This window comes from Silurus meridionalis, chromosome 2 (genome assembly GCF_014805685.1).
Source record: "Silurus meridionalis isolate SWU-2019-XX chromosome 2, ASM1480568v1, whole genome shotgun sequence".
In the NCBI taxonomy this organism is placed as follows: Eukaryota; Metazoa; Chordata; class Actinopteri; order Siluriformes; family Siluridae; genus Silurus; species Silurus meridionalis.
Window position 1 is genome coordinate 26,604,827 of NC_060885.1, and position 15,496 is coordinate 26,620,322.

Here is a 15,496-nt window from a genome sequence, read left to right on the forward strand (position 1 = left end):
CTAGGAACTACTAGAAGTCCAGAGTTTTGAGCCAATTGAGCTGTATCGTCTGGTTTTGATGATATATATAGCTGGGTATCATCAGCATACCAGTGGAAGCTAATCCCATGCCTTCTAATAATGTTTCCCAAGGGAAGCGTGTATATTGTGTAAAGCAGGGGCCCTAGAACTGAACCTTGTGGCACCCCATAGTTTACTTGCATTAACTTGGTTAGTTCGTCATTTAAATCTACAAAATGGTAACGATCAGAGAGGTAGGATTTAAACCAGCTTAATGTCTGTCCCATGTATCCAAAGTACTATAATTTATTATGGTTATAATGTTCCTATTATCATTTTTGCTTAATGTAGAGTAAAAAGAGAGATATTTGACTTTGAAATGTAGTGAAGATAAGTAAAAGTCTTCCCAAATGGAAATACTTGAGTAAAGTACAGATACATGAAAATTTAAGTACAGTAAGAAATTACATTTAATTCTTTACTGTCTCCCCTTACTGTTTGCAGTAAGTAAACAAGTCATTGTGAAAATAAATTTCAAGTCTGTATAGTTATATACCTGAAGTTATATAGCTGAAAAGCTAAATAGCTGTGCTGCAGCACTGACCTTCACTGGAGGGTTAACAACATAAAAGAAACAGGAAAACTATAAGGTTGAACTTCTAAATTCTTTATTTAGCTTTGTAATCTGTTATATAACATTTCAGCTCATAAAATGTAATTCCAGTCCAGGTGTAAATCTGACAAACGTAGAAAAACCTCTAAAAAAGTGTCCATGGAGGTGAAGGAAACCAAAAGCAAATACTGAACATGTCAAATCATATTATTATATGACGTTCAAAACCAATTAAGATTTGTGTTTCCATGGCAAACCGTATGACATCAAAAAAGAGGATAAAGAGTTTGATTGATTGACGGGGCATCACTGAGCAGACATCTGATTCAGTGTGAAACAGTGAAACAGACGAGCTCTGATAAACAGCACAGCGCATACAAAATAATCACCTATTCTGAAACGTTAAAGGTCACATGGATCTAAAGCTTGAGGGCAGAGTGTTATCATCATACACACACACACACACACACACACACACACACACACACACACACACACACACACACACACACACAATGGCTGCTTTTCCATACAACTGTATGGCATCCCAAGTTAAAAAGGAGACAAGGCTTACGTTTCAATCAGTACTACAGTTTACCTATCAACAACATTTTTAATTTTAGTTTAGTCTCTCTGCACTGTCATTCTTACTCGGAAAGACTTTTCCAACATGGAATTCTGTTATGTCACAGTGGCTGTAGAGAGGAAAAAAAAAGAAAATACAAAATTAAATGGAAAATGTGCACTTTCATGTTATTTTATTGCTATTAATGCTGAATTATTGGAGATACCAATCTTTAAAGAAACATTTCAAATGAACAAAGCACCAGGCACAGTTGTAAATAGTGCTCTGTACATTTCATTTATACTAGAGTAGTAGTTTTTAGTGTTGATTATACTGAATTCAACTGAAACCCATACCAGAATTACTTACAAGAAGAAAAAAAAATCCAAGAATAAGTAATGTACACAGCGCTATATCCACAGAGTATCGAAACCCTCTATCCATGATCAGTGATGTTAGCTGCCTATCTGACAAAACACATGCTGTCACGGAGGCTTCCATGGTTTTTCCTTCTTAGTAGCTAAAGTCGAAATGACAATATTCTGAGTTCCTGTGTCCGAGTTACAGCATAAATCCAGTGTTTTTGTTAGTGGATGTCACATGACCAAGTTTGTGACTGGATGAAATTATGGCCCGTCCTCTTTAGCATGTCTTGGTTAAATCATGTGTGTCATGATAAAGGTTTAAAAATGACTTTCAGATTTCAAGAATAAAGATTTTAAAATGTCGACGTGCCTAAGAAAGAACAGAAATGTGAATTGTAGATCGTTTTTACAAGTTGTTACATCACACACTCACATCACACACTGCCACTGCCATGCTAAGCTTACCCTCACCCACACACACTTTAAAACATACCGAATTGAATCCTCAGCAGTGATGTGTGAAATTATATAGAAAAGAATACTGTATGTATAGAAATGAAAGAATAAATTGTAATAAAATATAACAAGGCAATCACACATCATGTCAAAATGACAACTGAATAATCTCAACTCATTCACAACAAAGGCAGAAATATTAGATCATTTTCTGTATATTTGAATCTCTCTGTAAATGGCTGATATTAATACTCATAATTCAACCTTTGAAATATTTACAAACTATAAAAACTAATTTCTAATAAATCAGATTTTCAAATCAAACAGTTTTGTATGTAAGTTCAACTTGAAAAAAAATATTTTATCATTAAAAGTGTAAAAGTCTGGGTAGAGTCCCGAGTTTACAGTACTACAGAAGGGGAGGGACAAACCCGAGGCCTGTGATTGGTCAGTCTAAAGCTTCACTGACTCACCTGCTGCTGATTGGTTGCAAAAACACAAATAACAACAGAAAATGTTTTATGATGAAAAAGTTGAACCAGACATTGGTTTGTGTGTGTTACACTCGAGTGTGTCTGCAGCTGTGTGATCTTCCTCCCACGGCCCCTGATGGCTCCTCGTCACTGGAGCCGGAATCGTGTGTGTGAGAGTGTGTGTACGAGTGTGTGTATGAGTGTGTGTGCCCATGAGAGTGTGTGTCGTCTCTGTGAAGGCTGATGTGATTCTGCAGGGCGGCAGGTGTGAGCCACTCTCTGGGTAAACAGCTCTGCAGGAACGGCACACACGAGCTGAAATATGCCAAGCGGTTCACCCAGCGCGGGATCTCACACCCACACAGCAACTACACACACAAAGAGAAAGAGAGAGAGAGCGAGAGGAAGGGGGGGCATTATTGTCAGAGATCTTGTTTTATGTATTTCTGGTTGCCATTCTATGATCATTTGCATATCCCACTGTAATTGTTCCATATCGTGATGTTACAAACTGAAATCACCATAGCCCCACCACTAGTTTTAAACAGAAAGCCTCTTATTTGAATAAACTGAGAGAGAAACAGACAGAGAGATGGACAGGTGTGTGTGTGTGTGTGTGTGTGAGACCTCAGACAGAGCAGAAGAGAAGTGGTTGCAGTTTTTGTGCATCAGGTGATATGCGTTTCCTTTAAACTCTTTGCCCAACTCCTCCATGATCTTATCCACATCTTCCTCTGTGAAGTCTGTTGTACCCAAAGCAATTGCCTCTCTAAAACACACAAACACACATTATTATAGTAATTATATTGATTAAATATAGATTAGGGTGTTGCTAATGCTACTGCTAAAAGATAGTGATTAAATGTTATTGAAATCTGAAACATCGCTATGTCTAGTTTGCATGTGTGTGTATGTGTCCTTACTTGAATTTAAATGTCTCTCCGAGCTCACTGGAATTTCCCGGGTTTATCTCAAACACCCCACTGAAAGGATACGGATGACCTCCATATGCAAATTCTAACACACACACACACACACACACACACACACACACACACAAATAATTAAATAAAGTATAATAAATGTGTGTATGAGAGTGACATGTCTCCGTGTAACTCCTCCTTCTTATTTATATCTTCCTCTTCTTCTCTCGGCTGCTCCCATTAGTGGTCGTCACAGCGGATCATCCGTCTCTATACCCCCCTGTCCTCCACATCTGCCTCTTTCAAACCAACTACCTGCATGTCTTCTCTCACCACATCCATAAACCTCCTCCTTGGTCTTCCTCTTTTCCTCCTTCCTGGCAGGTCCATCCGAGGCATTCTCCTACCAATATACCCCATGTCCCTCCGCTGCACATGTCCGAACCATTTCAATCGCGGCTCCTTCTTATTTATATAGGTATTATTATATCATGTATAATGGATTCTATGTATAATGATTGTGACTGGATTCAGCCCTGGTGCACATCACTCAGTATTAATGAGTACAGAACAGTACTAAAGTACATAGATGTATTATTCATATCTAAGGAGTACTAATAAGCTCCAAAAAATTAATGAGTATAAATGAGTGCTAATCGACATCAGAACTGAACAGTGCTAGTGTATATTATAGATCATCGTGGGTTAGGCTTGGGGCAACAAGGAGTAATCAAGAATACTCATTTTCAGCAAAGAGTATTAACAATTATTCAGTATGAATAAAAACAGAAAAATTGCCAATAAGTAGAATAGCCTGTTAATCAGCACTGATGAGTACTGATGAGTATTGATGACTATTGCACTGAAGCTGGCAAATGAGTATTACTGAGTACCAATCATCTCTGAAGACCATTCAGGAGTATTCAAAAAGAAAAAAGATAGAAAAGTGCTTTATATTTGTCAAATGTACTTTAAATTCTTTCTTTGCATATCCCAGCAATGTTAAGAAGCTGGGGTCAGACATGATACACGGCCCCTAAAAGTGGCACCTTGGTGATACTGAGGCTTAAACCCCTGACCTCCGTTAAGGGACCCAAAGCCACTAAACAATCGGTAATTCAATGTAGGAGCATAAATGTGTGTTTGAGAGTGCCATCAACAGGGGATATTTAGTATTGTTTAGTAATAATTGGGACTGAAGAGTATTACTATCATTGAGCATTAATTGTGTGTGTGTGTGTGTGTGTGTGTGTGTGTGTGTGTGTGTGTGTGTGTGATACCTCTGCCGTACAGCTGTATTCCTGAGTGGAAGACTCCGATCCCCAGAGTGGATGTGTATTCATTAATCCAGTACTGACACACAGACACAGACAGAAGAGACAGACAGGGATAGTATTACTATTTCATAACTAATTGAACTACAGTTATTTATAGGTGCTGTAACAGCCGACAGTGTCCCCATACAGGTTTATAGACAAAGCCTGTGATTTTAAATTAGTGTGCAGGTGTGTAGAAAAGTGAAAATATACAGTATAGAGCAGGGGTCAACAACCTTTTTGAAACTGAGAGCTACTTCTTGGGTACCGATTAATGTGAAGGGCTACCAGTCTGATACACATTTCTAAAATAAAAAATTTGCTCAATTTACCTTTAATTATGTTATTATTAATAATTAAAATTATTCATCTATATCACTAAATACTATACACTACACACTACATTCTATACATCACACACTACATATAATACACCACACACTACATTCTATACATCACACACTACATACTATACACCACACACTATACACCAAACACTACATACTATACACCACACACTACATTCTAGACATCACACACTACATTCTATAAATCACACACTACATACTATACACCCACACTACATTCTATAAATCACACACTACATACTATACACCCACACTACATTCTATAAATCACACTACATACTATACACCCCACACTACATTCTATAAATCACACACTACATACTATACACCACACTACATTTTATAAATCACACACTACATACTATACACCCCACTACATTCTATAAATCACTCACTACATATAATACACACACTACATTCTATAAATCACACACTACATACTATACACCACACACTATACACCAAACACTACATACTATACACCCCACACTACATTCTAGACATCACACACTACATTCTATACACCACACACTACATTCTATAAATCACACACATACTATACACCACACACTATACACCAAACACTACATACTATACACCCCACACTACATTCTAGACATCACACACTACATTCTATACACACACACTACATTCTATAAATCACACATACTATACACACTACATACTATACACCCCACACTACATTCTATAAATCACACTACATACTATACACACACACACTACATACTATACACACACACTACATACTATACACCACACTACATTCTATACACCACACACTACATATTATACATCACACACTACATACTATACATCACACTCTACATACTATACACCACACACTACATTCTATAAATCGCACACTACATACTATACACCACACACTACATTCTATAAATCACACACTACATATAATACACCACACACTACATTTTAGACATCACACACTACATACTATACACCACACTACATTCTATACACCACACTACATATTATACATCACACACTACTATACACACACTACATTCTAGACATCACACACTACATACTATACACCACACACTACATACTATACACCAAACACTACATACTATACACACACACTATATTCTAGACATTACACACTACATACTTTACACCAAACAATACATACTATACACCACACACTATATTCTAGACATCACACACTACATACTATACACCAAACACTACATACTATACACCACACACTATATTCTAGACATCACACACTACATACTATACACCACACACTACATTCTAGACATCACACTACATACTATACACCAAACACTACATACTATACACCAAACACTATATACTATACACCACACTATATTCTAGACATCACACACTACATACTATACACCAAACACTACATACTATACACCAAACACTACATTCTATACATCACACACTACATACTATACACCACATATCATACACCACACACTACATTATATACACCACACACTACATACTATACACCACACACTACATACTTTACACCACATACTATACACCACACTACATACTATACACCACATATCATACACCACACACTATGAACCACACTACATTCTGTACATCACACACTACATTCTGTACACCACACACTACATACTATACACTACACACCACATATTAAACACCACACACTATGAACCACACTACATATTATACATCACACACTACATTCTGTACACCACCCACTACATAATTTACACCAAACAATACATTCTATACAACACACACTGCATAGGTTTCACCACACTGTGTATATACTTACAATACACTACACACTACCCTACACATAACAGATTGTGATATAGGGGTGGTAATCATTTTTCATCACACTTGCTGGTGTTCACTCGGATCTCACCATGTCGTAGACGTTGAGGATGACGGGTTCACTGGCCATTCTTCAGTCCTGAGAAATAGAGACAGACAGAGAGAGGGGGTGCAGTCCTTTCTGACGAAAGTGTGATGTGCAGGATGGATGAAGCGTTTATTAGTTCTATTCCTCAAATAAAGTGAGGTGTGAGTTTGGAGGTAGCTACAGGCGGAGAGGCGTCCGTGTTCATAATTGCTCCTCTGTCCACAGGACAGGCATTTCAGAGACCTCGAGTGATGGTGAACAACATGAACATCGGGATCCACATTTGGACAGTGGGCATCATTACATCATCACCACATTACTTCATCACATCACATGAAAAGCGATAGTGTGTGTGACAGAGAGATGTAGAGAGTGATAGATGGAAAGAAAGAGACAGATGTAGAGAGTGAAGGATGGATATAGAGAGACAGGCATGAAAAGAGAGAGATCTACTGCAGTATCCCGTGAGTCAGCAAGCGATGATTTACAGTCGCACTGCGCGCCTGTTCCGCTGGTGATGATGATAACGACGAAGACGGTACAGTAGAAGCTGCAGCCTCCGCTAGAATAGGGAGCTCGCGCCGCTCAATTTTCCCCCGAAATCCAAAACCTGAGGAGGATGACGTCACGACGCAGACCGGACGCCGCGTGACGGAGCGCGAGAGCGGAGAGTCCGCGCGCTCCTCACTGCAGGAACAGGAGGGCGGATGGAGGAATCAGGAGCGCCATCGTGGGTTTTTATTGGTTTGAGCTTTACAACAGACTCTGCCCACTACACTCTGACTGTCTCAGCTGCAGAGCGGAAGTGAGTGAAGATCAAACCTCGCTGTCATCAATCATTCACAGATGGAAATAATACATGCTTTTATACAAATAACTAATAATTACACAGAATTATACAGTGCTATTAATAATTCAAATAATACAGAGTTTAAAGGGGAAACAACAGACAGACAGATTTTATGATCTAACAGGAGCAATGGAATGTAGGGCAGAGATTCACAAATGTGTAAAGGAATACAGGTGTGCAAACCAAAATGTCATTTCATCGGCTTTTCTTTCTTTTTCTTCTATCCTATAATCCACTGAGCACAGTTTATATACAGCACCTCTGCTATTAGGGTTCTCTCTCCTGCCCATAATCATACAGCTGGGTTTCACTATCAGACAGGAGTCTGAGAAAAAATCTACACTTCTATAAACTGTGTGTGCATGTAGATAGATAGATAGATAGATAGATAGATAGATAGATAGATAGATAGATAGATAGATAGATAGATAGATAGATAGATGGATGCAGTTCACCTTGTTTAAAACACACACAGAGTTTAAAAGCTTATATAAGATATTAATGCACTCTTTCCTGTTATTAGCATCAGCATTTTACAGACAGGCAATTGATTTATGCAAGATGCTGACTGGACACAAGGCAGACAGACACACACTTCCATCCTGTCTGTTGGAAGATTGCATTCTGCTATCACTACTGTACTTATTGGCGTCTGATTTTAATCACTACCCCTACACCCTCCTTCACTTCCCTTAGGTTCATTCTCTTGTAATGTTCACCCAACCACTTTCCTATTTTTTTTTCTGCACCGTGTTTACTTCCATTTTGCGCACACACACACACACACACACACACACACGCAAAAGCCATGGTGCTCATTATTTATTTACAGTATCAAATCACAAGTGCACTTTTAATCCATCAGTTCAGCATCAAACCTTCACTGGGTGTGTGTGTGTACATGCGCAGTAATATTCAGTCTACAGGGGAAGCACAGATTCACACACACACACTCATGACGAGTCTAATAAAGAAATGAACACACCCACCCTTCTCTCTCACACACACTCCCTCCAACTAACCTAAGGTGTATGAAGCCACCAGTTTAGGATAGTACAATAAATATACCTGTGTTATTCACACAGTTGCCTCAAAGCCACACTGCATAGTCCTTTAGTCTGTGTTTATAAATATAAGTGTCATGCAGAGTCAGAAAACCCAACACGTTTGTGTGGAAAGTGAACACCCCTATAAATCCCAGTTAGGCCTCTTTCTTTCTTTTTTTCTTTCTTTCTCTCTCTCTCACACTCACACACAGCTAAACTGGAGCCTATAACACCCAGCAATCTGATTGGTTACTTACAGCCACAAACACAGCTGATTGGACGATACAACCGATTTTCCTCATTAAATAATTATGATGGAATTCTTTTTTTATACATCACAATTAGAAGAATAGCTCCAGGTCCAACCAGCATATTCACTTAAATCACACCCAGAAACAAGTAGGCGGAGCATAAGCTTGAGTTTATCAGCCACTCACATGTGTACTTGATTGTATGACATCACCAAAACTGGCTAGCTTGGCAAGTACTAAACATGGTTGAGAGCAAAAGTCTGCACACACCAAGACAAAGTGTTTACAAAAATTTAAAAAAAAAAGTGAATTTATTACAAGCCACAAAAACTTTTGCAGTTGGTAAGTTGCTGATTAAGTTTAACCTAAGCTCTGCCCCTTGGCCTAGAGACACCTGTCAATCAACAAAACTTAAGCATCCTTTCAAGGTATTACTGTTTCTCCAGAACTAAAAGATTCAAAGCTGGACTTCAAATGAATTCAACAGAATGAGCATATTCCATATAAACAGGCATGTATTTACACTTTACCATTACTCTGTTCTGTGTGTTTATGGCTAAAGCTAATCGGTTACTGTGATTAGCATTAATATTAGCATTATAATGATTATAGGAATCTGAGTGGAGGTTTAACTCCAACAGCGGTGCTTTTGTTCCCCGTTATATATTTTCTTGCCCTCAGCAAGAAAAAGTTCATTGTGTGTGTGAGTGAGAGAGTGATTAAAATGTGTGTCTCTTGGAGATACGTCTGTAGATAAAGACCGTTATGACCACACTAAGAATCCCAGCGATGAGCAGGGACGAGATGGATGAGGACGATTCTCTATCAGGACGAGAACCAAGAGGACCATTAGAGCTGTGAGGAGGCTGCGGGACAAGAAGCACATTCACACACACAAAAATCACAATGCAGGTTAGAGTGGTTTATAAGAGAATAATATTTCTAATAAACATGGTGTGTGTGTATGTGTGTGTACTGACCCTCTGCTGGATGTGCAGAGTGACCTCTTCTCCTGCTGAACGAAACAACTCTACTGCTGCACTGTGACACAGATTCTCCAGTTTATGCCCATTTATCTACACACACACACACAGTGAGAGAGAAAGAGCAGTGTCAGTGTTTTACAGTAAGAATATTTAAAAAGGTGTATGTTGTGTGTTTTATGAGTGTCTGCACGGTATGAGACTGTGTGAGTTGTGTGTTGTGAATGTGTATGGTGTGGAAGTATGTGTGTGCTGTGTAAGGTGTGTGAGGTAAATGTTTGTACTATGTGAGTGTGTGTTGTAAACATGTGTATGGTGAGAAATATTTATTGTAAGTGTGCATTGTTAAAGTGTCTAAGGTTTGTACGGTGTGTGTCTGCTACCGCAAGGATCTTGTCTCCCTCCTGCAGTCGGCCGTCTAGTGCTGCTGCTCCATTCTCTTTGATCTTGGCCACATAGATCCCACTGTCATTCATCACATACTGCTGATCAACTCCACCCACAATATTGAAGCCCAGGCCTACGGCGCAGACACACAAACACACGCACACACAAAATCAACACCCTGTTACAGTAACAGAACACTTTATTACATCTGTACAATTATGCAGTTCTCTAAATCAGCCAATCACATGGCAGCAGCAAGGTGTGTAAACTCACACAGATCCAGGTTAATAGCTTCAGGTAATGTTCACACCAAACATAAGCATAAATAAAAAAATTCAAAAAACAGACCTCTGTGTCTTCAACCATGACATGGTTGTTAATACTAGATGCGCTAAATGGAGTTTTTTTTTTAGAAATTGCTAATCTCCTGCTGGGATTTTTTAAATAGATAATAATGGTGCGAAAAACAAAAAACATCATGTGAGTGGCCTTGTTGATGACAGAAGATAAAGGAGCATGGACAACAGTGCTGACAGGCAGAGTTACAATTTACATCTCTGAACATCTACTTCCAGCAAGATGATGCTCAATGTCACAGCGAGTTCAGTGATCTTCAGGGTTATTTCCAGTCACTAGATCTGCATCCAGCAGCTCTTTGTGGATGTGGGAGAACAGGAGTTTTACAGCATGAAAATGCAGGAATAGCGTGATGATCAGGATCATGCCGACATGGAGCACAATCTCAAAGAAAGATTTCCAACATCATATGGAATCCATGTCCTAGAGAATTAAGGCTGTTCTGACACTAAAGTCAGGATCTACTCGGGATCTGCTCAGGAGTAGTACAAGGATAATAATAAAGTGTTTAAGAAGTGTGTGTGTAAGTGTGTGTGTGTGTGTATATGTGTGTGTTATGTAATGCCTGTCTTTTTTAGGTAAACATCCTACACAATAAAAGTAAAATATTATACAAAAATAAAGAAATGTCAATGTCAGGTTTTAAGGTAATAAATAGAAAATTATTAAATATTTAATGTAAAATAAAACATCTAAAACACATAGCACAGTTAGTCATATCTCTTTCGGCTTCTCCCATTAGGTCATAATAGAAAACACACACACACACAGTTACTTTCACTTTCACGTCTTTGTGGTGACTTTCTGCTGAATCAGACTATAATAATAGTTCAATATTAACTCAGATTAAACAGGCGTGTGCGCGTGTGTGTGTGTCTGTCACATGGCGGAAGTGCCAGTCTTTAAATCAGGCTGATCTAAGTGTGTCTGTTAGCTTGCAGGATAGCTGTGCTGTGTGGCTGTTGTGTGTGATTATTAACAGAAGGTCAGTAGTAGTTATACTAGTAGTAATACTAATAGTACTAACCCTCTCACTAAACCGCTAATAACCCGCTCACAAATCCTATAACCAACCCACTCACTCACTAAACCTCCAATAACCCCCCACTAAACCTCCCATAAACCCTCAATAACCCCCACTAAACCTCCCATAAACCCTCAATAACTCCCCACTAAACCTCCCATAAACCCTCAATAACCCCCACTAAACCTCTCATAAACCCTCAATAACCCCCACTAAACCTCCCATAAACCCTCAATAACCCCCACTAAACCTCTCATAAACCCTCAATAACCCCCACTAAACCTCCCATAAACCCTCAATAACCCCCACTAAACCTCCCATAAACCCTCAATAACTCCCCACTAAACCTCCCATAAACCCTCAATAACCCCCACTAAACCTCCCATAAACCCTCAATAACCCCCACTAAACCTCCCATAAACCCTCAATAACCCCCACTAAACCTCTCATAAACCCTCAATAACCCCCACTAAACCTCCCATAAACCCTCAATAACCCCCACTAAACCTCCCATAAACCCTCAATAACCCCCACTAAACCTCCATAAACCTCAATAACCCCCACTGGGCCTCCCATGGGCCTCAATAACCCCCACTAAACCTCCCATAAACCCTCAATAACCCCCACTAAACCTCCCATGGGCCCTCAATAACCCCCACTAAACCTCTCATAAACCCTCAATAACCCCCACTAAACCTCTCATAAACCTCAATAACCCCCACTGGGCCTCCCATAAACCCTCAATAACCCCCACTGGGCCTCCCATGGGCCTCAATAACCCCCACTGGGCCTCCCATGGGCCTCAATAACCCCCACTAAACCTCCAATAACCCCCACTAAACCTCCCATAAACCCTCAATAACCCCCACTAAACCTCCATAAACCCTCAATCCCCCACTAAACCTCCCATAAACCCTCAATCACCCCCACTAAACCTCCCATAAACCCTCAATAACCCCCACTAAACCTCCCATAAACCCTCAATAACCCCCACTAAACCTCAATAACCCCCACTAAACCTCCCATAAACCCTCAATAACCCCCACTAAACCTCCAATCACCCCCACTAAACCTCCCATAAACCCTCAATAACCCCCACTAAACCTCTCATAAACCCTCAATAACCCCCACTAAACCTCCAATAAACCCTCAATAACCCCCACTAAACCTCCAATAACCCCCACTAAACCTCAATAACCCCCACTAAACCTCCATAAACCCTCAATAACCCCACTAAACCTCTCATAAACCCTCAATAACCCCCACTAAACCTCCCATAAACCCTCAATAACCCCCACTAAACCTCCAATAACCCCACTAAACCTCCAATAACCCCCACTAAACCTCCCATAAACCCTCAATAACCCCCACTAAACCTCCAATAAACCTCAATAACCCCACTAAACCTCCAATAACCTCCACTAAACCTCCCAGAAACCCTCAATAACCCCCACTAAACCTCCCATAAACCCTCAATAACCCCCACTAAACCTCCAATAACCCCACTAAACCTCCAATAACCCCCACTAAACCTCCCATAAACCCTCAATAACCCCCACTAAACCTCCAATAACCCCACTAAACCTCCAATAACCCCCACTAAACCTCCCATAAACCCTCAATAACCCCCACTAAACCTCCAATAACCCATTACTAATCCTCACTAACCCCTGAATAACCCCCAACTAAACCTCCAATAACGACCTCAATAACCCCCACTAAACCTCAACTAAACCTCAACTAAACCTCCAATAACAACCTCACAACCTTCTCACACAAACATTTTCTATCATGTATTGTCTATAACATATTCAGTTAGCGTTAGCCTGTTAGCGGTCTGCATGGCTGGCTGGCTGGCTGGCTGTCTCTCTCTCTCTCTCTCTCTCTCTCTCACACACACTCACTCACTCACACACACACACACACACACACACACACACACACACAGAGCTCGTTATAAAACCCCGGAGGTGCTTCAGAAAAAATCCACTGAATAAATAAACTATGATACAAATGTTTCCTTTATTGTATTTAACAGAATGAGCTGTTGGATAGTAAGCATGTATGCTAACATCCTACTGAAGTTCAGTGATCTAAGAAGTTCGATAAGAGTGAAGGGTGATCATCTCACCAGCAGGTCCTCTCCTCAGCTGGATCTCCAGAGCCGACTGTGAGTTGGCTGCTGATCCGTTCATCATCCCACTACCTCTTTCTCTCACTCTTTCTCGCTCTCTTTTCTTTCTCTTTACCTACTAAATACACACGTATCAAACTCTCAGTAGGTTTATAGAGCTGAAGGTGAAAGTGCTGTTACAGCGCCGCGCGCTCATACACACGCCGCTCTACTGACACTTACAGGCCGGGAGCGGGATCACAGCTCAGTGACGTCATTCATGCAAATCCCGGAACTGACTATTTTTCCCGAGCTCTCGAGCGCTCTCGCTCTCTTTTTTCGGAGATATCAGGCATTTATACTGGGTAACTAAAGAAAATTTGTATTGATGATGACATCAATATGTAAACATGACAAACAATGACAAACAATATGTAAACATGACTTAAAATAAATGATTAAAGTTTTTTTACATGGAATAGTTTAACGTAAAAGGATGTAGTTTGACGTACTTTCCTGTGAGCACAATAAAGAGTCCCCTGAGCTCAATAACTTACATTACACCACCAGAAGTATCTATATTAAACTTTAATACACACAACTGCGTTGACTGTCTTTGTACTTTATACTGGACCTAAGAAACTCCGGTAATGACGACGCTTCTGCACACAAAATAAGCTCCATAAAGTGATGAGAGACGGTGTGTGAAGGTGGAATGGAAGACCTGCACACAGCCCAGTCATCCTCAATCCCACTGAACACTTATGGGATGAAATGAAACTAGAGACTTCTTACCGGTACAGCATCAGTATCTGATCTCACTAATGCTTTTGTAACTGAATGATCACTAATCTGCCAGAATTTAGTGGAAAGCCTTCTGAGAAAAGTGGAACTTATTATAACAGGAAATGAAAATAAATATGTAATGAGATGTTCAACAAATACATGCAAATGCTTTTGGGAATACAATGTGAAATACACTAGTGTTAAACATCTCCAATAACAAACTAAATTTTTTTTTCAAAATAAAGATTTTATTTGATACTCTCAGTTCTGCAGTGACTCTGGTACAGAAAAAAACATACTATAAAGTTTACTTGTACTCTATCATTTGAGTTGAATGTCAGTAAGTATTGCTAGTCAGGAGATGTATTCTAATGAAGGAATGAACTAATAACTCAGCTGATTATCTGCAAATAATCTCATGCAGTTGTGTAATCAATCTGTTTGTTAGTCTGTAATGATAAAACCAAAAAGCATTCACTTCTACATAAATAACTCTAATGAGGTTAGCAATGTGTTATATACAGTAATGCTGGATACCCTGCTATAAACCCTGTACCCAATGCCTGTACGGCTCAATAATCTCACCACTCCAGCGTGGTTATATTCATACTAATATTTATTCACAATGAGTGTACTGAACACACTCCATCATCCAGCTGTGAGCTTCTCAGTGAAATAATGACCTTAATTCAATACAAATCT

The 15,496-nt window shown here is 39.6% G+C and overlaps 2 protein-coding genes across 2 annotated transcripts; both read right to left on the reverse strand.

Moving 5' to 3' along the window:
• Window positions 1-651: 651 nt before the first annotated feature.
• Window positions 652-8,535, reverse strand: LOC124393955 (deubiquitinase DESI2). Its single transcript, XM_046862041.1, has 5 exons — window positions 7,001-8,535; window positions 4,676-4,748; window positions 3,396-3,489; window positions 3,100-3,241; window positions 652-2,840 (listed from the first exon to the last, which is right to left on the reverse strand). Exons 1-5 carry the CDS (start codon window positions 7,037-7,039, stop codon window positions 2,559-2,561), a joined length of 630 nt encoding a protein of 209 aa, XP_046717997.1. The 5' UTR covers window positions 7,040-8,535; the 3' UTR covers window positions 652-2,558.
• Window positions 8,536-9,055: 520 nt separating this feature from the next.
• LOC124393963 (synaptojanin 2 binding protein) lies at window positions 9,056-14,239 on the reverse strand. Its single transcript, XM_046862053.1, has 4 exons — window positions 14,027-14,239; window positions 10,511-10,647; window positions 10,125-10,220; window positions 9,056-10,010 (listed from the first exon to the last, which is right to left on the reverse strand). The coding sequence occupies exons 1-4, from the start codon at window positions 14,091-14,093 to the stop codon at window positions 9,864-9,866; spliced, it is 447 nt and encodes a 148-aa protein (XP_046718009.1). The 5' UTR covers window positions 14,094-14,239; the 3' UTR covers window positions 9,056-9,863.
• Between the last annotated feature and the right edge of the window lie 1,257 nt (window positions 14,240-15,496).

What these genes read in the sequence shown, in the direction of transcription:
- LOC124393955 (XM_046862041.1), bottom strand. Translation starts at nt 7,039, where the DNA reads ATGGCCAGTGAACCCGTCATCCTCAACGTCTACGACATG. An exon ending in TCCTCAACGTCTACGACATG is followed by an intron (nt 4,749 to 7,000) that starts GTGAGATCCGAG and finishes TCTGTGTGTCAG; the next exon opens with TACTGGATTAATGAATACAC. An exon ending in AATACAGCTGTACGGCAGAG is followed by an intron (nt 3,490 to 4,675) that starts GTATCACACACA and finishes TGTGTGTGTTAG; the next exon opens with AATTTGCATATGGAGGTCAT.
- LOC124393963 (XM_046862053.1), bottom strand. Translation starts at nt 14,093, where the DNA reads ATGATGAACGGATCAGCAGCCAACTCACAGTCGGCTCTGGAGATCCAG. An exon ending in GCTGAGGAGAGGACCTGCTG is followed by an intron (nt 10,648 to 14,026) that starts GTGAGATGATCA and finishes TCTGCGCCGTAG; the next exon opens with GCCTGGGCTTCAATATTGTG. An exon ending in CTCTGCACATCCAGCAGAGG is followed by an intron (nt 10,011 to 10,124) that starts GTCAGTACACAC and finishes CTTGTCCCGCAG; the next exon opens with CCTCCTCACAGCTCTAATGG.